Here is a 23,350-nt window from a genome sequence, read left to right as displayed (position 1 = left end):
ACAAACAAATATAATTTACTGTGTTCATCTCCAGTATATTTTAAAAACAATATACATTAAATATTTCTATGTAGACTTGTGAAACTAAACGCTCATTCTCTGAGTGCTCACATTCAGACATTTTCTTTTAGCACTGACAGTTGTAGCATTGTTCTTTACAAATGGGAAATTTGGCAACAAAGGCCTACTCTCTCTGTCTGACTTTGCTGTAATCACAACCTGTGCAAAACTACATTTTGTTTAAAAATGCTAAAGAAAAGAGAAAATTCAGTAAGTGTCCAGGAGAGTTAAGTCATGACAAAGCTGGTGTCTTAAACTTGAGCACCGACTGTCTGCAGCTACACCAGGGGTCGAGAATGTGACCTAAGAGTACATGGTCAGCTGAAGCCACTGCAAAGAGAGAGAAAAAACATAAACATTACAATGAAGAACTTTCGATCATATGTTTCAGCACTCCATTACTGTATATATTTTTGGTTGAAAGGGTCCCTTAGACCACAATTGGGTTTTTGCACATCTTTATAGACCTTCTTATAATCTGTTACAATCTGTTGATCATATGTTCTTATAATCTTATAACTATTATAACAAATTTTTAATCACAGAGAAAATTCAAGCAATGCCATATGCAATAAAATATAAACATAGACTAAAGGGAAGCAGCATATCAGGATGTCATGTTGTAAAGCAGAATGCTAACACTGACTTACCTCCAGGACGTTGAGTTTGATTAGTCCATCTCCGTCTTTGTCAAAGGCCTTGAAAGCTCCTGCAAGACGCACAAAAGATCAACAGTCTTCATCAGTCTCTTCATGTTAACGCTGGGCTGGGCTGCAGTTAGTGAGTTGCAGAAGTTAAATTTGGCCCCACAAAGGTTCATAAGAGATATAAAAATATTCTGTATTTTTACTTTTCAACACTGATTTAGTCAAAAAAATATATATATTATTTATCTTTTGCATCAGTGAAATTAATCTGCTTTTGGTGAACAAGCTTTCTAGTGACATACAATGCCAGAATACCAATACTTTTTCAGTAAATTTCAAATGTACAGGCTGAGGTACTTACTGAACATCCCTTCTAGCCTCACAAAACAGCAGATGTAACTGTCAAAGTCGATGTTGAGGTGTTCGTCTGCGTAGCGCATCGCTATGATGTCATACAACTGTTTGTTGAGCTGAAACCCTTCATGTGGAGAGAGTGAATCAGAAATTCATGGCTTCACACATTATTTCATAGTTACAGGTTTTAAACAAGAGATAGAGAAGAGACACATTATGAACCTGACTTCTGCAAAAGTTTGTAGAAGTCTGGAAGTAAAATTGGGAATTGAGTCATTGTATTGTTTTGTTATAATACTGCAATGTGAAGTGCTAATCTGCTAAAATTTGCTTATATCTGTGTCATCTGTCTAATACAAAGAATGTTTCATTGATGATTTACTACAATTAATAAGTTCATGGACAACATGGACCCTAAAATTGAAAATTCCATTTTTTTTCTGCTTACCTGCATCATTTACTGCGTTCCTCATCTCAAAACTACTAATGGATGAAGATCCATCTTTGTCATAGCGTTTGAAGATCAGCTGCAAACACAGACACACTGACAATCTGATGAAAACTTGGTGGGTTTTGTAATATCAAAAACAAGCATAAGTAAAGGAGGCTAAGCCCACCCTACCTGCCACTCCTTGATCTTTTTCCACAAGTGCTTGAACTCCTGAAGGTTCAGCTTTCCTGTCCCGTCAGTCTGAGAAAAGTTCAGTTATAGAAAAGCCAGCATGCAGCAATGCTTGTTAAACCACTTTGAAATCATACATGGGATTTCTTTGCAGTAATTCTCTTTTTAAGGAGAACTGGTGCTCTAACCTCTGAGGTTTTCAGAGCTTCCTGTCTGTTGTTCACACAGACACACACACACACTCCTCTTGTTTAAACCAGCTGATAGGATACATCCATCAAGGCGATCATACTCCGACATGTCTCAAGGCTGAAACCTTCTTTCGTCTTTATTTCACTATCTGTGGAGAAGGATAATTTGTTATGAGTGGCCACCGCGTGAAACTGACTGACACCCTGGCCTTTTCAGCTCACTTACGTTTGGCGAGCACGTTCTTCATGATGGTCTTGAGTTCGTTGGCACAGATCTGCATGTCCTGACGGAGGGAGGAGGGACGTGTTTCATTGTCAGCTCAAACACGAGCACACCATGCTCACCCTGTGTTGTCCTCGTTCTCGCTGGTACTCACCTCACCAGCAATCTGTTGGTAAATGGCCCTGAACTGTTTTTCCTCCTCAGTCTCCTCCTCAGGTTGTAGCAGTTTTCGCTGAAGGACAGATAAATGGAGTCATTAGTCCATTTAGCTACTGCCTTATTCATGTGCTGTGGCTGTGACAGCACTACAGAATGACACATTTGTGTGGCAAAATCTTTCTTTTTGGGGGGGATAAAATAGAAGTCCAAAGCGTCCCTTTTCACCAAATACCGTAAGTAGTTACGTAACAAAACCTTGGTTTTGTTTTTTTTAAATTACATTGCTTTGGAAAACTAATTGTTACATGGTAAAACAGACGTCAGAAGGACAGTTTTACCAATAACAATATTGCATTCTGGCATTTTAGGGTACAATTGTGAAATCTAGATATTCTCCATCTGTGGAGAGAGGGACTTTTTCTGATTTTGAAAGCCAGAGTAGGGCAATTTTTTTTATAAATGTGTTACCAGTTGATTTCACCAGATTATTCATCCAACTTAATATTACACAAATCAGCAAATGGATGTTTGTTTTTTTTATTATTATACATTCAATTTCAGCACTATCATTTGTCTCTAACAGTGCCTCATTTTGTTATATCACCACATGTTTTGATTGATTATCACCGGAAGCAATTCCTTACAGTACCAGAGGAGAGCAGCACACGAGAAGAAGACCTTAAGAGACTGTAAGAATAACTAGGCTTTTATATGCCAAGGCCTCACAGGAAAACAGGTGCAGCTGAGCCATTTGAGATCATCTGGCATCAAACTCAATTGTTTTATTCCCAGCGAGGTTATTAGACCTGGTCAAGATTGCATTACAGAGCCGTCAGTCTCCAAATATTATGACAGGTCACAAAGGTCACAATGAGCTGTTTGTCACCTGTCTGCAGTGATGTTTAAGCTCAAAACTGACAATCTCCCCATACACACCCTGCTCCCACCACAAGGAGTTTACCTTCGGTTTCTTCTTCTTTTCCCCCTGAATGCCGTCATGCTCGATTTCTTTGTTGGCACGCGCTCTGTCTGACACAAATACAATAGGCTGGCATGTATGGGTAATGGCAGTGGTTGGTACGAGGAGAGAAGGTTTATAAAAGACAAACAGAACAGAAAAGAGAGAGTTAATTAATGGTTTTTCCACTGCCTAGAATCTGTATATTCAATGATGGCACAAACTGTAACTGCCAACATTGCTAAAAGCCGACATGCAATGAGAGAGAGAGAGAGAGAGAGAGAGAGACAGGAGTGGGGAAAGCAGAGTTTAAAAGCAAATCTGCCACATCCGTGCATTACCTTTTCTTTCCTTTTCTTGTCTTGCTGATGGTTAATAAGACAAGGAAGGACAGAAGGATGAAATGAGATGAAACGGGACAAAACACTTGGATATTCAAGTCTGTTAGTAAGTCTTGTAGGGAAAACAATGAGTGAACATACAGTGTGAATTGGGAAAAGAGAGAGAGAATTCAAGAACATAGTTGATGGAACTGGGATTTACAATACATCAAATTCAAACTGATAGTGCAGTGTGAAAATAGACTGTACTTTTGTTGAGGAAAGTCCGATATTAAACTATCTGATCGTTTGACCCTGGTGAAGACCAGTGGTGTTTATATGTGTTGGTCTTGTTTTTATCATGTAGCCTTTGAATTCATATACTTTAACAAAGCAGTGTGTCTTGACTTTTCTGGGACACTGATTGTCAACTCATACATCAGGACCACCAAAAACCCTTCCTCACTTGTTTTTTTTATCAGGTACTAAATATAGTTTTGTAGACATAAGAAGTGACCCTACTCATCTGTTTTGAGCCATTTCATCACTGCAATATCGGTCACAATTATTAAAATATATTTTCTTTTCTTCAATCATGTTGCGAACCTGTGTTTGGGGAGAGCCGATTGTGTTCTCCGCTTCCCTGTGAGTAGAAACAAACACATTAGGATTCCTGCTATTCACTGATAATGTCCTTCAATTAAAGGCTTCACTATAGTTTGCAATTTTACTGTCAACAATCCCCAAAATAGCATCAGCTGCACCACCAAATGTGCCCAGTGCCCCACCCTCAGTGATCCTTACTCGGATGTGCTGTGCTTTTCAGAGAAGACCCTGAGAATAAACTCTCCGTCCTGATGGGGCTCAAAAGTTGTGGGGATGATGATGTACTCTCCCGGAGGCAAACGGAAACGCTCTGTTACCTCTCGCAGATTAATGTAGGTTTTGCATTTAGCTTTGGAAGCTGTGTACAGAAAGAAGTCCTTCTGCAGATGCTGATTCTGTCCACGCATCTACAGAGGGGAAAAAAGCAGTGAAAGTGTGGGAATAGTAAGAATGATAAGATGGGAATGACACGCACAACACTCTGGCAATACAGGTCAGTACAGGGGAAGAGCTGACTTCATCAAAATAACGTCCTCCTCCAGGATGGGCATACCTCGTTTGGCACCTACAGAGACACAGAAAAAGTTAAAAAAGTTCAACTCCAATGAATGCATGTTGGATTTTGAATAGCAGAGGAAAGTTGTAATGTTTAGGGTCAAGTGATTACTACCTGGTAGATGGAAAACCCGATGGTGAGGAATTTGGCTCCTTGATGGCGTTGCATCCTGCGACCTTTCTGCATCAGAGCCACGACAACAGTGCAGGCCACCTGCTCGTCATCTGGGTCGTCATCCTCCTCGTAAAGTTGCAGCCGATACTGAGGGTTCGTCCAAAATGTGTCTGCAAAACACAGAAAGTAAATATACACAGTGGTCATATGATAGTGGCCTAAATAAAGAAAAAGCATGAGCCATATGAGACTTAGTGAGCTTTTATAGGGCATAACAGCTGCAATAAACCCTTATACAAAAAAAAAAACAAAACAAGGCTTACCTGGGAAGTTCCTGCAGCCGCCAGCAGAGCTGCCTCTCACCCAGCGACCCTCGTTGACCGACACTGTCCAGCTTTGTCTTTCATCACCCTGCAGTGTGTCAGGGGTCAGGTTACACATCTCCAGCTTGGTAAAGTTCTTCTTGAAATCGTCAAAAGACATCCTGGAGAGGAACATAAAAGAGGAAGCTTGTAGGGAAAAAAATATTCTGAATGCTAACATGCAAGTGGAAAATGCAAGTAACGTTAAATGTGTACAGATGTGTTGCTAACACATCTGTACACATTTAACAGATGTGTTGCTAACATAACATTTAGCATATAATGTTGTAAGCAATAATGACATCATCTCATGTACACAAATATTAAATTCATTGTTACATCTCATGGGAAACAACTTAAACAATGTTAAACACATTAAATTAATATTTTTAAAAAATCACAATAGGGCTTAACTTTGTTTACATGACAACATGTGTTCAGTAAACTAATGTATGTGTTTTAGTATGTAATGTTCAAAGTAAAGCTGATGTTTGTTGGTTTTAGTTTAATCCCAATGAACTGTGTTGAACAAATGGAAACTTTTGGCTGAACAAGCCAAAATTGAAGACATGAATTCACTCACCAGAACTCACTCGTCTCGACAGTCTGTTTTTTCAGGTTCTCCTTTTCGGCGATGGAGATGGTAGACCATTCCTTTGAACTACGGAAAGGTAAAACCACATTAATAAAACCAGATTAGTATTCCATATATGCAGCACAGGACAATAGCAATACTGTCAAGTCATCATTCCCTCACAATACAGCCTTTCTAAACAAACACTGACAGATGCAGACAACTACTAAATCATACACTGTGGGAAACTTAACATGAATAGAATTATGTGCAAATATTATCAGAACAGTTAAGACTTATCAAGACTTATCAGGACAAATGTCCAAGGCCAAATCTTACTTTGCACTCCAGGGTCCCTTCCACAGCACCCAACCCCAGGGATTGCGTAAGCGAATCAGGCGAATTCTGGTGTCCTTTGCAACCTCATCACACTAAAGACAACACCTCTTTAGCACTACTGGAAAAGATCTTCTCTCACAACCCCCCGCCCCCCCAAATCTACATTTGCAGAAAGTGGACATTCAACTGTACCTCCTCCAGGCCTATGATGGAGTAGGCATGGCCTTTGACCAGCCCCTGTTCAGTCCGAGTCTCCAGTTCACTGGCTGAAGAAACCTGAGAGACAGAGCAGGTCATGTGGGTTTTGAGGCCAAAACAAATAAAATTATAATAAAACTGTCCAACTTTCACTAACAGTTTCACTTATGTTTAATTGTTTATCACCTTAGGAGTGCATTTTTTTCCTGTGCACTTTACTTGACCATTTTCTCTACCACTCACATCTATGGAGCAGCCCATCAGTGAGCCTCTCTCCAGGGCCTTCCTCATGATCGTGTAGAGTTCTTTGGGCGCCTCAGACAGCTCGAAGAACTCGGTAACTCCACCTGTGAAATCCTCCATGGCTTCCAAGGTGTTCCCCCCCTTCAGCGCCTCATATGATCCGTGCAACCTGAGAGAGAGGTCAGTCATTCTGGTCAATGTGCTGATGTGTGTGTTCTCCAAGGCTTGGATATTTCACAGTGTCTGCAGCCGATTTGGGAAACATGAGGGCAGAGGAGGTGAGGGCCTAGTTAGTGTGTCTGTACTGCAAAAGATGTAAACCTTAACAAGAAATTCGGTTCAGTGTTGGGTCTTAATGCTTGTTTCACTTTAAGTTCTAGAAATGAAATGTCAGTGAGGTGAGAGGTCAGTGATTTAAAGTGTAAATTGTCTTGTTTGACAGATTAGTTTAAATTAAAGGCATGACCTTATGATTTTGATGCCCGCTTCTCAACACTGTCAAAAAGCTTGAACTAAAGGCTCAGCTCCAGGCTCAAAGGCAAACTTTTTGCAGTGGATGGCAGGGAAATCTAAACCACAGTGAATTAACAGCAGCACATGGGAGGTGAAGATATGACAAGCTGCACGCCTCCACTGCGCCGTGGACATTAATAGACTCTGCTCACTTTGCGTAAGCTTTTTCCAAAAGAGCACTCCAGAACTCGTTCTTTCTGAAAGACTTGGTGAACACCAGCTGGTTTTTGCAGGTGGGAATGCGATCGTCCACAACCACATCGATCCATTCGCCATAACGCCAGAACTGAAAAGAGTAAGAACAGAGTGACAGTAGGAAATGAGACAGTGGAGAAAAAACATTACCAGATAAAGAAAGTGAAATTACCAGTGAAATTTCACATATGAAATGTCCTATTTCATATATTTATTGTGCTTTTTTCTAAGATTCTTCTTGTTATCCCTCAACAATTATTTATTCTGATCTAATCATATAAAATCTACACTGTTATCCAAGAGGACAAATCAGCAACACAAGGAACATGAAAGTTGTTTGTTGCAGAACATGTCAGATGTTCATTCAAAACCTGGAAATGGAAGATGCCAGCGTAGTTCTCTGTGAAGCTCTGATCTGGGGGAATCACTCTATACAGCAACTTCTCATTCAGTGTCAGGCAGGCGATGGCAGCGAGCAGCCAGCAGTCACCTGTCAAGAGCAGATTCATGAGCTATGAAAACACTTGATCCGAGCTCACCGCTGCATAAAGTAACACAGTCGTCTCAGATTAAAGCCACATTGCTGCAGTTGTCAGTAAGGTAACTAAGGTTCATGCCTGTGGTCAGTTTAACTGTTAGATGTATTCTGGTTTCCACAGCTTGCCTTGACTTATATTATGTCTATCAGGCAGCAGGACCCCTTCAATTTGCCGTTTCTTTTGTACAGTTCCCTTGCTCTGGGAACCCCTTTATTGTATGCTTATTTTCTCTTCTGATTCTCTGAACTTGCAGGCTTAAGTAACAAAAACAAGGCCATGTCTTATCAAAAAAGGGAGCTACTGGATCTGTGTGCAGTAAAGGGCGGCCATGGAGGCCCTGAAAATCTAGGAACGTAAAGAGGGAAAGAAATTTTCATCCATGCTTTTAGCCTCTGTTTCACATTCCCAGGCAGCATGGTGTGTGCGTGAATGCTTCTAAACTACTTATTCAAAAGCAGAAACAGTTTAATTATTACCCAATTCTCCTTGACAGATATCTGTCCTGTTGGCTCCGTCTATGATGAACTCAGGGTTTTCACAAATTTCCTGTAATAAGAAAAAAAAATTGTTAGGAGGTGCTTGTTGCTCAATTTATGTGCAAGAGTTCAAATCTTTTTTCTTATTATAGGAGACCATGCAAGATGAAATGATATGTGTATTAGGTGGAATAGTCTCTGTTTTAAATATTTTTGGTCCAGTCTCTATAATAATCTATTATCTTACGTACATGTTCAGTAAATTGAGTTCTTAATTTGAATCAAATTTTTTTGGTATTTTAGAGAGAGATTAGATTGATTCTTAGATTCTAGTTTTATTTAAGCAGATTTCTTGTACAACTGTCTGTATGTAGACAGCACTTGACATCTGAATACTGTGCCTTTCTTTGTTAATTGTAAAAAATGGTACTCATCAACATTTGAGCTTCTCGACAATATAAAACCTGTATATACAAATCTACACTTGACATGATTGACAATATGAGGACTTAACCCTGAAACTGAAAGCGAGTTGGAGAAATTTTGCCGGCCGGGGTGCATCTGGGGCCATGAATCCCCCCTCTGCATTCACTGCATATTTATGAGAAGGCAGCTGTTGGCGGTCAGCTGGTCACGACCCTTTAGTCCTCTGGACGAGTGTTAATGCTGTGCTGAATGTGGAGAGGCCCTCACCTCATAACTACGTATCTCTGGCAACGTGATTGGCATCTTCTGTTGACGTACAGAAACCTGGGACTTACCAATGAATCATCCCGCTGTCATCATGGATATGTTTATGCTCATATGCTGGAACTTTGTTTTGGAGCGCAAAATGCTTGTTGTCACGAAAGGGATTTCATGTTGAAGGATTATATGGTCTTAAGTGGTTCCCAAATGGTGGATTTGAATCTCCACAAGGTCAAAAGATGAATAAAGAAATAATAATGATAGAGTATATTTTTCTATGCTTTTTAAAATTATTATTATTATTTTTTTTTTTTTAAATCAAGTTATCAAGTAAAAATCAACACAGGATTTTCTAACTCCTGAAATACTGAAAGAAAATCCTTATTTCCCCCAATTTACAGTTTGCAGGAGTTAGAAAACAGGATAATGACAGAATGAAGACATCAGAAATAAGAGTTTATTTTGGGGATTCACAGAAGCGACTCAAGTCCCTTAATCACGCCACTGACCATAACTAAAGCTGTAAAAATGGAACCTCATGTTCCCAATTTAGAGCTGGCACCACTGCTGACCCCTCGATAGGATTCATGTATCGCTAATCTCAGCTGAGTGTCTAAATCTACATTTATCATCTGCCATTAAGAAGCAGTCACACTTCCGAAATTTGAACTTTGGAAAATTTGAAATTTAAATCATTTCCATGTTTAGTTTGTCATTTGCGCTTAATAGTATGCAATCAAATTAATTCATTAATCATGATAAATAATTTAGACCTAACATGTTAATGTAAGTGCAAAAATAGTATCAATTAATGTTGCTGTGTAATGAATAGTTATTTTACAATGAACATTAACACTTGGATGAAAATAATTAGACATCTTCACAACAATCAACATTAACATTTTGGGAAATATGCTCATTTGCTTGCTTGGAGAGAATTACAACAAACAAAATGTGGCTGCCAGCACCTCTATGCTTAACATACATTTCGCTGATGAGATTTTGATTTGATTTTGATTTCAGAACTTGTGACATCACCGCATAAGTTGGTCTTGGGTTTGTGTTTGCATTTCTGTCTATCAGTGTTTACATCTGTGTAGGTGTGTTAGCAGGTACTGTGAGTCAAGGAACATATGTCTCTTCATGTCAAACAAAACTAAATGTAATTTGCCAAATGTCCTGCAACCAGAGCTCCAGGACAGAACAATTTGCTGTCCTAGGTAGACCCTTGGAAGACTATAAAACCCTGTTTCAAGTCATGTGTATCAGAAAAATATGAAACCCTTAAGCCAACACACTGAGTTGCCACCATGTTTCCCAGCACTGTCAGGGAGCGTCCTCCTGTGTGAGAGTCAGCTGTCTGTGATTGTAGAAGGTGATAATCCAGAGCTATGCACCCACAACCATTCAGCTATATCAACTTGACACCCCACCCATGTGCTGAGGAGGAAGCGATGAGATACAAAGGGATTTTAGAGAAGCGCTTTAGGAAACATCTCAGAGACACTTTTGCATTAAGTGTAACTCGGTCTTAAAGGATATGATGACAAAACACTGGCACTTACCGAGGGACGTTTCCACTCAAACTTCATTGAAGGTTTGACACTGTAGAAGAGTGAGGAGTCATTCGCAGGGAACAGAGGGTCTTCAAACAAAACCTTCTTCTTTACGTATTTGTCTCGCAACTCCAAAAAAGTCTTAAGACGCTTGGCATCCTTGACGGCCTCATTTCTGCTCAAAATCGCAGAGTAGATTGAGTTTGTCCCAGTGGGACTGTAATCTGTTTTGTCATCAGGCCCAAATGATGCTTCACTTTCATAAAGCACTTTCACCTTTGTGTCTTCCACAACAGGCACTTTCCCTTCGTGTTCTTTGCCCCCCATCTTATCTGTGCCTACCTCGACTTTTGGCATTTCTGTTTCAGAGGGTAGCTTATAAAATGAAGTCCTTCCTTCTTTTGCAGAGACAGAGAGTGAGCTTGCAAAACAGTCCGAGGAAACTTCCTGAGCGCTCTCTGAGTCTGGCAATCACTTTTAGTTCCTTTTAAAATATCGTCAGAGCTCATGGACAGTCCCTACCCAACAGCCTCTCAGACCAGCACTCACACAGTCACTGTAGAGTCCCTGGACCTAAATATAGGACTCTTCAAAGGAGGGGAGGAGGCTTCTCATGGAGAAACCCTGACCCCGTCCCAACATTTTCAGGTCACCGTGTGCTCTTTGGTGGGACTGTCCAGAATTTATGCCATAAATGCAATAGTGCAGAATGCACTGGCTATTACCTGAGGTGGTATTTTTTGAATCGATTAATCATGATAAATATGAAAAATACTGAGATGTAGGTCAAAAGAAGAATATAAAAGAAGTAGTTACTATGGCCAGTAATTAAATATGGATTACTGCGTTAAAATCCCTAGAGAATAGAACTTCTAAATAAAATAAATTAGCTCCAAATCTGACAGTTACTTATTTTGAACAGGTTAACAGTGTTACTTTGATGCCCCAGTCAAATGTCTACCTTTGGGAACACTGAGATCATTTTGTCAGTAATATTTCTGTAAATTTGGGGGGTTCATGACATGAAGTTTAAATCATATGATTATACACATATTGTATATGTTTTGTTTTCATGTAACAAAATTTTGCACTAAATGTGTAAACACTTTGGATGCAATTAATAGATACCATTAATTAATAAATCACAAAGGACTTTGTATCATCGACCTGAACAGGGCAGTGTTGTTGGCTTAGAAACAATATTAGAAACAATATTTTAAACAATATTTTAGTTGATAAAAATATTTTGGTCGGTGGTTTTCTTCGTTGAGTAGGATTGTGCTGTAGGACTTTGGAGTGATTGCCTCCGGACCTCTAAAAATCAAGTCTACAGTCTTGGGTTTAACGTCTATAACATCAGCTACATTGACACCTAGTGGCAAAACAAACGATTTGACATTTATTTCCCTTTCAATGGTTTGGTGAAGCCGACTGCTCATCATGATCCAGTGTTCAGTTGGCCCAGTCCTCTGTCAATCTGCGCCTCTATCGAATAAGAAAAGGGAGGAGCCTGGGAGAAGGGTTGCCAGATTTGAGGGAAACCTGGATTTTTATTTCCATTTTGAACAGGTGGCATGAGATGACGAAGAAGCAGCTGTTAGACTGTTTTGTATTAAATGGTGTAAATTTCTGCCAGGAAGATTGATGGAAAGTTAGGAATGGTAGGATTTTAAAAAACTAATGGTAAGTCCAAATCGTGGTGTGTGAATCAATGCAGCTTGCAGAGCAAGTTCCTTCAGCGATTTGAACAACGCAGAAGAGGGATCCGACAAACCGTATCTGGCAACCAGTCTCGGCTCTGACGAGGGGAGTGTGCATCTGTAAGTTGTCGCCATCATATTTGGCTAAATGTTAAGCTAGCTACCAAGTCAGTGAGGCGTTGTGTTCGCGGATATAGAGTTGCTGAGATCGCTAACCCCTAACCTTGTGTTTTTTTTTTCTGTCGAGTCTCTTTGAGCTGCTGTGATGTTATCAATCAGTAGACGCGTTTAGGATGTGGCTGAATTGTGGAGTTCACTCGCATTAGCCGGATCTGGAGTCTTGAGAAGCAGCGAGGGGCGGTGGGCTGCTAACACCGTCGCTACCTAACAGTGAACCAGCTAGTTTGTTAACTGACGAGCAGGTAAACCTCAGGAGACATTTGAAGTGAATAAACACTGCGGTTGTGAGCGTCGTTAGTTTAATGGTCGCCGGTGGTTTCCGCTGCTCTCTCCTGTTGTGAAGTTAGTAGCGTACCGTAGCCAAGGAGCTAGCAGCGCCACAGAGCTAGCTGCGACTCCGCTGAGAAACCGAGAAGATTTACAGCCAGCTGAGCCAAGTAACTGGCTAGGATTGGTCTGCCACGGTGGGAGTCTGTTAAACTGGAGCTGGCATCGTCACATCTCTTGTCTTTAACACGTACGTCCAACCTTGTGTGTTACTTTTACTGTTTTGTGGTACGGTTTATAATGGCCTTTCATGCAGAGTGCTAAATCGGCTAGCTTCTTGTGCAAAGTTACTCCTCTCCTGCACTTGTGTTAGCTAGCTACAGATACCGAGAGCATACTTTCTTTGCAAAGCTAGTTGTAAAATGCGATGTAATCGCCAAGTTTTGTGTTTATCTAGAGTTAACGAGTCCGTGTGTATAGTCTGTGATGCTAATGTTGTGTTTGGGGCTTTATGAATCATGCAGCAGGCTGTTGGGCCTGACAACTGAGAGGATGTCTGAGGGAGAGAACAAGCAGGCCCCGGACACTGTCCAGGAGGCGAAGCCGGAGTCGATGGCAGCTGCACCCGCTGGTCAAGGAGTGTCATCGGTGTCTCCCCCCGTGTCCATGGTGACCCAGCCGGCAGCCACTGCTGCCACAGAGGATGAGGAAGAGGAGAGCGAGGATGAGTCAGAGATTTTGGAGGAAAGCCCGTGTGGACGCTGGCAGAAACGCAGAGAAGAGGTAGGGGATATGTCTGCAGAGGCGTCAGGTTTACCTTTTATTAAGGTACAGATCACAGCTGATGCATTGTTTTTGTTTTCTTCCTGTAGGTGAATCAGCGCAACGTCCCCGGAATCGATAATGCTTACTTGGCCATGGACACCGAGGAAGGAGTTGAGGTGGTGTGGAATGAGGTCATGTTCTCAGAGAGGAAGAATTTCAAACTACAAGAGGTGGGTACAGAGATGGGCCTATGCAGACGGCCATGCTTGGTAGTATTTGTTCACTGTAGCAATATCTGAACATGTAAGGTAATGATCACTATGAGAATAATGTCAGCAAGAGGAGTATTTGTACCCTCCAGGAATTAAATACCTTGACATGGTGCTGAGCATTGTTTTTTGTGTTATAGATTGCTTTCTTTGCTGTGATCTTACTAACAATGTTGGAGCCTGCTGGTTTTCATTTCCCCTTTGGCGTTAAGCTCCTTAGGCAAGTGGTCGGACTTGTTGCTGCCAGCAGCATAGCAAAGTACACACTGAACAAACAAATTTCAGAAATTGTGAAGGGGAGAATGTAAGCAGACCAGTGGTATTTAAGGCTCTTGCTTGCATATACTTTTTGGTATTTTAGGCATTTTACTTAATGGTTTTTGCTTCTTTCAGAAGTGGTTTCTGTTTCCAGATATTGCGTCAGTTAAAGATCGTGTCTGTTACGTCTTTATTTAACAAAAAGCATTAGAATACGGGTGTAGGGAGCTGCTGTAATCTAATGATTAAAAAGCATACCATGTAACTGCAACATCCATGATTCGTCTCCCAGCCAGGGGACGAAAAAGAAAAGTTGGTGTATGCAACTACTCTGTGTGTGAAATTTATACAGTGTAATGTTGCTGTGTTTCTGAAATGAAACCATAGAACAAATAAATAATAAAGATTGAAAAAATTGAATTTGAAAAAAAAAAAAAAAATGTTTTGGGTTGTTATCTTACTGTAGGATTAAGCCCTGACCAACTAGTCTCTCTTCCTTCGTTACTTGCCTTTTCTCACCGTACTAATAACCATATACAGTACTACTTCCTGCACTACAGTATTGTCCTAATAATGTGTCAGAGGATGTTGGAAAACAGTTTCTTCCAACACTGCCGTTGTTCAGAAAGAGGGTTTGTTAGTCATCAGCAAGTTGAGGCAACTGTAGGAATGGTTTGCATCAATTTTCACTGCTTCATTTGCTTCCTTTGCCGCAGGAAAACAGTTAAGTAACAAAGGTTTCAATCTTAGAAAAAGCCCTGTTTTCTGTTTTGGTCTCCTAAGCTTACTGATGACCTTTGTACCATCTAAGGCCATTCATTCCACTTGAACTGCTAAAATTTCAGTAAAAACCAGAAAAAGAGCTGTGTTCAAAACTTGACCGGTAGTGTAGTCAAAGACTGTCTGCAGCTGGCAGCTTTTCAGTGAAAATATACATACGATTGGTTTGTTTTTGGTCATTTGACCTTGTCCGACAGTTTCTAAATACATAATATAGTCGTATTAATTAAATGGTCGTTATATGGTCTGTATGGAGTAAAGTGCACGACTCTGAATTACTTTTTATGAACACTCATTTACTCCTGTTGAATCTGCATTTGAACCTTGCACTTACAAGACAGTCTGTCCAGCAACTAAGCCTACATACTGGTCAAAAGAAGGCCATTAAAATTAATGTGTTGTTAAAACACAATGAGCTCACTTGTGTTTAATTTTGACAATGCAATGTGTGACATGTTGGTCACAGTACCAGTTTTATTAATAGTTATGTGCTACAAGTTAAAATGTGAGGTGGTATGAATTAATGTGTAAATTCCTTAATTTTCTTCTACAGGAAAAAGTCAAAGCAGTGTTTGATAATTTGATCCAGCTGGAGCACTTGAACATTGTGAAGTTCCACAAATATTGGGCGGATGTTAAAGAGAACAGAGCGAGGGTATGGCATCATCTCAAAAATCCCCCTTTTTTCTAATCACATAAAGAAGATTACAAAGACCATTTGTGCTTATCTTCTCTCATTCCTTATTTTTTTTTGTCTGCAGGTCATTTTCATCACTGAATACATGTCCTCAGGAAGTCTCAAACAGTTTTTGAAAAAGACAAAGAAAAACCACAAGACCATGAATGAAAAGGTGATGAAAGCTTTGCTGTGGCTCACTAACATTTTTGAAATGCAGTTCCTTGAAACCGATGCTGACCAGTCAGAAACAGCTGATAAAAATACAATTTGGCCTGTTTCTCTTTTTTTTTCCCCAACCAATGTTACATGAACTTTCACTTTTAGTAACATGTCTCTTTTTTTTTGACAGGCCTGGAAACGCTGGTGCACACAAATACTGTCTGCTCTCAGGTTAGTCCAACAGCAAGGTTAATTTTTGTAAGCTGCTTAGCTTTGAAGTAATTGTGGTATGAGACATTACATAATCCATAGTCCAAGACAAAAAGTTTCTACTGCAGTTGCAGGCAATCCGCTATGTTACAGAGCTACGTCCAGTTTATGAAATCCTGTTTTAATAATGTGAAAGTGGTAAACATTTTGAAAACCTCCAGCTGCTGCAGTCAGTGGTTTGGTAGCATTTTTTTAAAACCATATGCCCTCCGGTTCTTGCCTCTAGCTACCTGCACTCCTGTGAACCTGCCATCATCCATGGCAACCTGACCTGTGACACCATCTTCATTCAGCACAACGGCCTCATCAAGATTGGCTCAGGTAGGCCTCAGAGATCAGTTAAAGCAGCAAGAGAGATCTGTCAGAGAATCTAAACACAACAGTGTGAAAACAGTGATATGTGAGGAAAGGGTTGTGAGGTTTTGTTATTTAATTGATACAACGTTTTGACCTGTGAGGAGTTCGTCAGATAAGTGTTCATGTGACCAAAAAGCATGCTACACATACAGACAAAAAATTACAGCTCTACCTACAATTACATATTATGTGACATAATATAAAACCCCATTATTGCCAATCAGTGTAGTGTAGATAAAAACACATTCAAGAGAAAGGACTACAGCCCACAGCAGTGTGTAGTGACACAATGGTTAATGTACAAAGCTGCCATCAGCAGTTGTCTCATCTGAGTGTGTTCAACATAAAACACAGTGAATCCACAATGTCATTTTCTTTACCCACTCTGAGATCATATGTCTCCCCCTAGAGGCAAACCTAGACCACCTACAGATTTGTTTCCTCTCGTGGGTAATCTCTACACTGAAACTTTTCATTAAAAAATGCGAAAATATGTGTTTCCCATCATCCAGTGTGGACTTCAGTCTTTTCTCTAGGGTATGATGTGTCTTTTAATGTGTATAGTAACTTGATTTGGGATAATGGATGTTTCAAAAACACCTTGCAGGTCAAAACATTACATTAATAAAAATAAATCTGGCAGATTTCAATGTTTCTCCTTTTCCTCTGAATTCTTGTCTTTGCTCTGCACCTGTATACTGTCCACTCTCTTTGAAGCAGCCAGTGATGTTTTTTTTTTTTTTTTTTTTTTTTAACACTGCTGTTGCCATTTACTATTGCAATTTCCCTTGGTTCTGGTATTAGTGTTGGTAAGTCTCTTTTCCACTATTTTAGTTGCTCCAGACACCATTAACAACCATGTGAAAACCTGTCGGGAAGAGCAGAAGAGCCTTCACTTTTTTGCTCCAGAATATGGAGGTATGATCCTGCCAGTGCGTCATTTGTCTCAGATACAGCTGTGGTGTTTCTGTGATACTGATCAACTTTGGCCTGTTTTCAGCTGTTGCCAGTGTTACCACAGCCGTGGATATCTATTCCTTTGGAATGTGCGCCTTAGAGGTGAGAGGACATCTTCTTCTTCTCTGAGCTGATAGGTTACATACTGATGAGCACAGTCATTCATTCCTCCATTTGTGGTACACAGTTTGTATATATCACTGCATTCTTGCCAGTCAGACCAGAGTTAGACATCTGTAGGGCTGTGATTTACTTGGAAATGTAGTGTTTTTTGGCTTTTTTTTTTCAGCCATCACAGAAATAGTAATCAGTATGTCAGTTATCTCTGTGCTTTGTAAGAAAGGAAATGTGGAAATACATGTTTTGTCCTTTGTATGAGAAATAGTTTTAGGTGTGTGAGGTTATGACCAGTGTCTTCAGAATGTGTTATGTAACACGGGAGTGGCCGCTGCTGATTTATGATTTGTGTTTGTTTTTATTAATCTGTTCTAATCTACATCTTTCCTTGTCCAATCACCTCCCCAGATGGCTGTGTTGGAAATCCAGAGTAATGGAGATTCGTCTTACGTGTCCCAAGAAGCCATAAACAGTGCCATTCAGTCCTTGGAGGACCCATTGCAACGGGTGAGCAGAGGAGAGCACAGAATTTCAAGCCTATGGTTGTTTGGGAGAGAGACCGACAACCTAAAGTTTTGTTTTTGTTCCCTCGCTCATTCAGGAATTTATCCAGAAGTGTCTGGAGGTAGATCCCAGTAAGCGACCCACAGCTAAGGAGCTGTTGTTTCACCAGGCCTTGTTTGAGGTGCCCTTACTTAAGCTTCTGGCTGCGCACTGCATCGTCAGCCACCAGCGTGAGTGAAAATACAGACACACACACACAAAGTGTTTTCTCAGTGTGAACACTGGGAATTAGTATATTCATATATTCAGTTTAAAGATACAGATGCAGCCCAGTGTGTGTTACAAAAGCGGTTTCTTGTGCATTGCATTACAGCACTGACTGAACCAAAACCCACCACAGACAATCACAAAAATAACATTAGCAGTAGCATTAAGTGTGTTTGCAAAATGGAAAAATAACTATGATGGGTGAATGTTCTGGTCTGATTGAAGTGTTGTTTGTTTACCTGTAGATATGATTCCTGAAAATGCTTTAGAGGAAATGACAAAGAACATGGACCCTAACTTGGTGATCGTTGAGGCCAAGAACGGAGTTCAGATGAAGTAAGTCTGAGTATCATATCAAACAGTAGGGTTTGGGAGATGAAAAAAATTTCAGAAAAAGAAGTCTCTGGAAGAGTCCATATGCGTTTGTCTTCACATTATCATGCTCAAATTTGTATTTACACATATTTTGCGTCACAAATTGTTGTTTTTAGTTGAATGTTATATTTAATGCAAGTTAAAATAATATTAGTTTTGAAACTAATCTGACTGTTCAGGTGGAGTTAAATGAAAGTTTGTCCATGTAACCCAGCTCTAATTTAGTGATACTTTAGTCCCGACTGACTGAATATTTAGCATTAGTAACTGATTTTCTTTTGCTTCAGACTCTCTCAGTTTCCTGCCCTTGAGCTGGACAAGTTCTTGGAAGATGTAAGGTAAGAAAACAATAATGGGAACATACATTTGTTTGGGGAAATGGGAACTGCTCACTCTCTACTGAAACAACTTATTGAGGCCAAAAATGGGAAATTATTGCTATATTGCAGATTAAGAGATTAATGAATCTATGAAATGTGAATTGTCATATTGTATGCGCATAATGTACAATCATTCTCAGTCCTGCAAAATGCTTTTCATCTTTGTTAAATCAGGAATGGGATCTATCCTCTGACTGCCTTTGGGATGCCATGTCCACAACAACCTCAGCAGGAGGCGGTGAAGTCACCCATAGTGCCCCCCTCTGTCAAAACCCCAACTCCTGAACCTGCAGAGCTTGAGACCAGGAAGGTAAGAACTGACATGTAGGAGCAAAATTAAATTGCACCAGTCCTTGTGATTGTCTTGAAAATAGAATATGAGAAAAGACAGTTGATGTATTTTTTAACACTTATACTTTTGAGTAAAAAACAAAATCAGTGCAAAAAAATAATCATACAAATCCACTAAACCTGATATCTGCATTCTGTTGAGGAAAAACCTCACGTTTCTCTTTGTCTGCATTAAAACAATTTGTACTCTACGTGTAGAATAAAACACAAATATAATTATTATAACTTAGCACAGGATTTTAGGATTTTCTTTCAACTCTTCTCCGTTCAGGTTCTATTTGCTCATGTGCCAAATAATAAGCTGGTTCTTCTGCTACTTCCCAGGTCCTCCAGATGCAGTGTAATATCGAGCCTGTCGATGAGGGCACCAAGCATCATGTAAGTCCCACTGATGAGCGATGAAGTAACCTCTCTGCTTTAAGTCATGTACTAGTGGAATGAAAGTGCTTGATGTTTTTATCTGACTTATTTTATTCTCTTTTTTTTTTTTTTTTAGCTGACCTTGCTGTTGAAGCTTGAGGATAAATTGAACAGGCACTTGAGCTGTGATTTGTTACCAAGTGAGTGTCTCTGTTTCTATCAGATCACATTTTCATTGGTCAACATCAGTTTGCAGTCTTCCTAAGCTGCTGTTTTTGGTTTAATTGCTTCTATCATGGTGCACAACCAACTGCTACCACCATCTGCTATGTGTAGAAATAGAACTTTCATAGTGGACTGCACGTGTTTATGCTGGGATGTTATATATGAATGCCGGTAACCTCTAATGCCACTAATGGTCAAAAGTCCAGCTTTTCTACCGTTAATCATTTGAGTAACAAAGTTAAATACTTTAAAAGCAAATTCTTTTACACTGACATGATGTAATTTTGACATACGAGCATTAGACCAAGAATCTTAACACTTCATTACCCACCTTCCAAATATTCTGACTGTTCTGCGTGTTTGTCCAGATGAGAACGTGCAGGAGCTGGCTGTGGAGCTCGTTCAGCTGGGATTTATCAGTGAGGTAAGTAGAGTCCATCACCATTACCTCCCACACCCCCACCCCAAGACCATGTAACCACAGCATTAGGGGTGTGCCCGATTCATCGATTCACAGATTAATCGTGACGCAACACTTGATGATTCAGAATCAATTCATAAATGTTCAAAAATCGATTCTTTTAATAACGGAAGGAAAGTGCAGCGGTCGGAACGAAAAAAAAGTAGCGCGTGCCCCCCGGACATATTATGGGGCCCTATGATTTCCGCGATCACTGAATCACGGAATTGGCAAACTAAAACGGAATCTATTTTTAACGCGGAAGATCGCAGAATTTGACATAATTTGAGTGCAATGCTGTTTTTGTGTGGAAGAGGAACATGTGTCTGGGGAAAACTGCACGGAGGGAAGCAAATCTGGGTGGCACAACAAGCCCCTTCCACGGACTTAAGCCTCTCCCCCTTCAAAACAATGTAAGCATAGAGAAGCGGCTGCGTACGGCTCTGTGTTTGTCGGCGAAAAAACTGCGAAACTCGACGCGATCTGCTCGGCTCTGTACTGAGGGGTTAGCGTCGAGTGTTGCATATTCTGTCAACACTCTGTTGACTGGAAACGTAAGAATACGCGCAGTGACCATATAGTGTCCAAAATCCATATGAGAAACAATCTGGCTGACATGCACATACAATAATATTTAAAAGGATTACTTTCTGGACATGTAAATCAAGATATCAGATTATAATAGAAGTGGAAATATTGTCAATTTCCTTTCCCTATTTTTTCTTTTCTTTTTTAACAGATATTTATTTCATGTACATGTTCATAATAAAATAATCAAATCAGAATCATGTCAGTACAGCCACACAATATATATTTTTAGTACTATTATTGTTTTTAATCTACATCAATAAATGAAACAGGCATTACATGTGCGAGCTAATGTTTTTTTTCTTCTTTTATCAGAGGAGTTACAAAAGAAAAGATAGAGATAAATGTGTTTTACTTCAATGAATGGATATTTAAAAATATACATTATTTTACAAGTAACTACAGAGTGACAAAAGAAACATTCTATGTGGGAAAAAAAAGATTAATCGAGATGCATCCATAATCGGGGAATCATCGAATCGTAGCACTGTGAATCGTAATCGAATCGAATCGTGAGGTGACTTAGATGGCACACCCCTACACAGCATCCTGTGCTTCAGCAGGCAGAGGTACGTTTTTTTTGACCTCGCTCCATCTCAATTCCAGGGCGATCAGCCACGACTTGCATCCGTTCTTGAAGAGGCCTTCTCCAAGTTCTACAGCCGGAATGGTTCTCTCAATCCGGTGACCGTTTCCTCGTAGCGGAGGACTCGCCAGGCCTTCTTTCAGCCCCCCGCCCCCCTCGTCCTCTAAAACAGGACTAGCTTTTTGCTTCACCTCTGAGTTGCAGGAAAGCTTTGCGAGGACAGGGGACGAAGCCTTGGTCTGATTGCAGATCCTGCAGCCTGTCCTTGTATCTTCTGATGGAAAAAGCTGCCACTAAGTGGTTGTTGGCTTTCTTTTTTTTTTTCCTCCCACCCAATACAGCCATCTGCTTCTCTTTAAAAAGAGGAAATCCTAGTTGCAACTTAAAGGAAAATACAAATGTTCCCACTTTTTTGCTTATTTCTTTCACTTCTAAGTAGGAACAAAATGATCGAGGTAAGCAAAATAAAACTGGATGACGACAGCATTTTCCTTAAGTCAGTGTTAAAAGTGTATTTTAAACATTTTTATGTAAAATTGTTTAATAGTCGTCTGTATGAAACAAAACAAAACTTTGTCCTGGCATACTGAAGTGTATGTATTATGGTGTTGTAAGGTCAAGTCTGGTTGTCTGGTCCTTTAAACTTTCTCTTGAGCAGCGAGTGAGGCATCTTCCTACCTTGTATCAGTTTTTGGAGACTCTTGAATGCATCAAGCTCAAAGGATGCAGTGTCACTTTTACTTCAAAATTCTGTAATTATTTCATCGTAGTCATGAAACATACAGCTGCAACGCTATCTGAAGAGCTACCGATAAAATATTGAAAAAAAATCAAACTATTTATTTGTCTATCTTTTCTCGAGTGTGTACTGTACTTCACTTCCAGCACTAAGGCCGGTGGTTGTTTGAATGTATGCTTTTACTTGCTCTCCTTCTTTAAATCATACTGTTATTTTCTATCAAAAGGGGTGTAGACTGTGGTCCAACTATTGCTAGCTTCTGTTTTCAAGTAGCCCGTTGCAGCACTTATCGATTAGGGCTTGGTCAGTAAGTTGTCTTTAGGTGGCACTCAACACCGCAGGGGTTGGTTTAGATCCATGTGAAGAGGCTTTGGCGTTTAAGCATGTGATCTAACGAGTGTTTGTCAGCAGGTTTGGTGAATGCATGTATGCTTTTCTGTGTCTAAATGGAAACTGATGCATGCAACACGCTTGCTTCTGGAGCCGTTTAAGTTCTCATGCTTTAATCAATGATGGTGATAGATTCGAGTAATTGATCCTGCAGAGACAGTTTTGTCAGCTTAGTCAACAGTTAGATTTCATCCCCTGAAGCATTAGTTTCCTTCATGGCTGAGGTATTCTGTGTGACACCATAGCAAAAAACTGCTCTCGCCACTTAGAAATTCAGTTATTGGCTCAGACCAATTTTATCTGTTAACTGTTTGAGGATCTCTCTGCTAGTTTGCACTACTGTACACTTTGGCATCCTGTTGGAAATGTCCTGTGGCCTCAGGCTTCTTCCCACCAACTGGAGGAAGTTAGATGATTTGGAAATGGCGTCATTAAAACTTTAGTCAGTGATTCGAATCTCGCCTACTCTATGCTGTGACTACCTTCTGTTAGGGTCTGTAGATACTGCGAGATACAAGCGTGGGACTGCCTGGCATGCTTGTAACCATCTTGTACACTGTATGCTGGACACTGTGCTCTGTTTTCTGCTACGCATTTACCCCCTTTTTTTCACCTCCTGAAATAAAAAAAAAATTACACTATCAGCACTCAAGGTCATTGTTTGGTGTCATCTTGTGTTTATCACAAGTTAATATCACTGTTGTTAGAGGGGAATTTCACCAGTACGCGAAACCACACATTCAGGTTTATACTGTCAACATACATGCCTTCTCGAAAACGAAGTTGTAACTGAGTCTTACATTTGAAATTAAATAACGTACACACAAACGCAGACGCACACAAATGAGACAAAATTCACTTGTTTAAATTATTTA

General features: G+C 40.1%; 2 protein-coding genes across 2 annotated transcripts; one reads left to right on the top strand and one right to left on the bottom strand.

Annotated features, from left to right (window-relative positions):
- Positions 1–19: 19 nt before the first annotated feature.
- capn3b (calpain 3b) lies at positions 20–11,044 on the bottom strand. Its single transcript, XM_041064009.1, has 23 exons — positions 10,502–11,044; positions 8,250–8,319; positions 7,606–7,724; positions 7,192–7,325; positions 6,527–6,695; positions 6,278–6,361; positions 6,086–6,177; positions 5,756–5,833; positions 5,134–5,294; positions 4,811–4,980; positions 4,694–4,705; positions 4,339–4,547; positions 4,141–4,177; positions 3,556–3,579; positions 3,218–3,304; positions 2,252–2,329; positions 2,101–2,158; positions 1,956–2,023; positions 1,684–1,752; positions 1,510–1,588; positions 1,069–1,185; positions 711–769; positions 20–390 (listed from the first exon to the last, which is right to left on the bottom strand). The coding sequence occupies exons 1-23, from the start codon at positions 10,847–10,849 to the stop codon at positions 364–366; spliced, it is 2,349 nt and encodes a 782-aa protein (XP_040919943.1). The 5' UTR covers positions 10,850–11,044; the 3' UTR covers positions 20–363.
- Positions 11,045–12,318: 1,274 nt separating this feature from the next.
- On the top strand, positions 12,319–23,116 carry nrbp1 (nuclear receptor binding protein 1). Its single transcript, XM_041063970.1, has 18 exons — positions 12,319–12,889; positions 13,164–13,422; positions 13,512–13,634; positions 15,265–15,366; positions 15,473–15,562; positions 15,740–15,780; positions 16,046–16,140; positions 17,011–17,094; positions 17,177–17,235; positions 17,659–17,757; positions 17,852–17,984; positions 18,267–18,357; positions 18,684–18,734; positions 18,951–19,086; positions 19,452–19,505; positions 19,624–19,687; positions 20,081–20,136; positions 21,367–23,116. Exons 2-18 carry the CDS (start codon positions 13,192–13,194, stop codon positions 21,460–21,462), a joined length of 1,605 nt encoding a protein of 534 aa, XP_040919904.1. The 5' UTR covers positions 12,319–12,889; positions 13,164–13,191; the 3' UTR covers positions 21,463–23,116.
- Positions 23,117–23,350: the final 234 nt, after the last annotated feature.

This window comes from Toxotes jaculatrix, chromosome 19 (assembly GCF_017976425.1).
Source record: "Toxotes jaculatrix isolate fToxJac2 chromosome 19, fToxJac2.pri, whole genome shotgun sequence".
NCBI lineage: Eukaryota > Metazoa > Chordata > Actinopteri > Toxotidae > Toxotes > Toxotes jaculatrix.
Note: the sequence above shows the minus strand (reverse complement) of the source record. Positions and strands in the feature narration are given on the sequence as shown.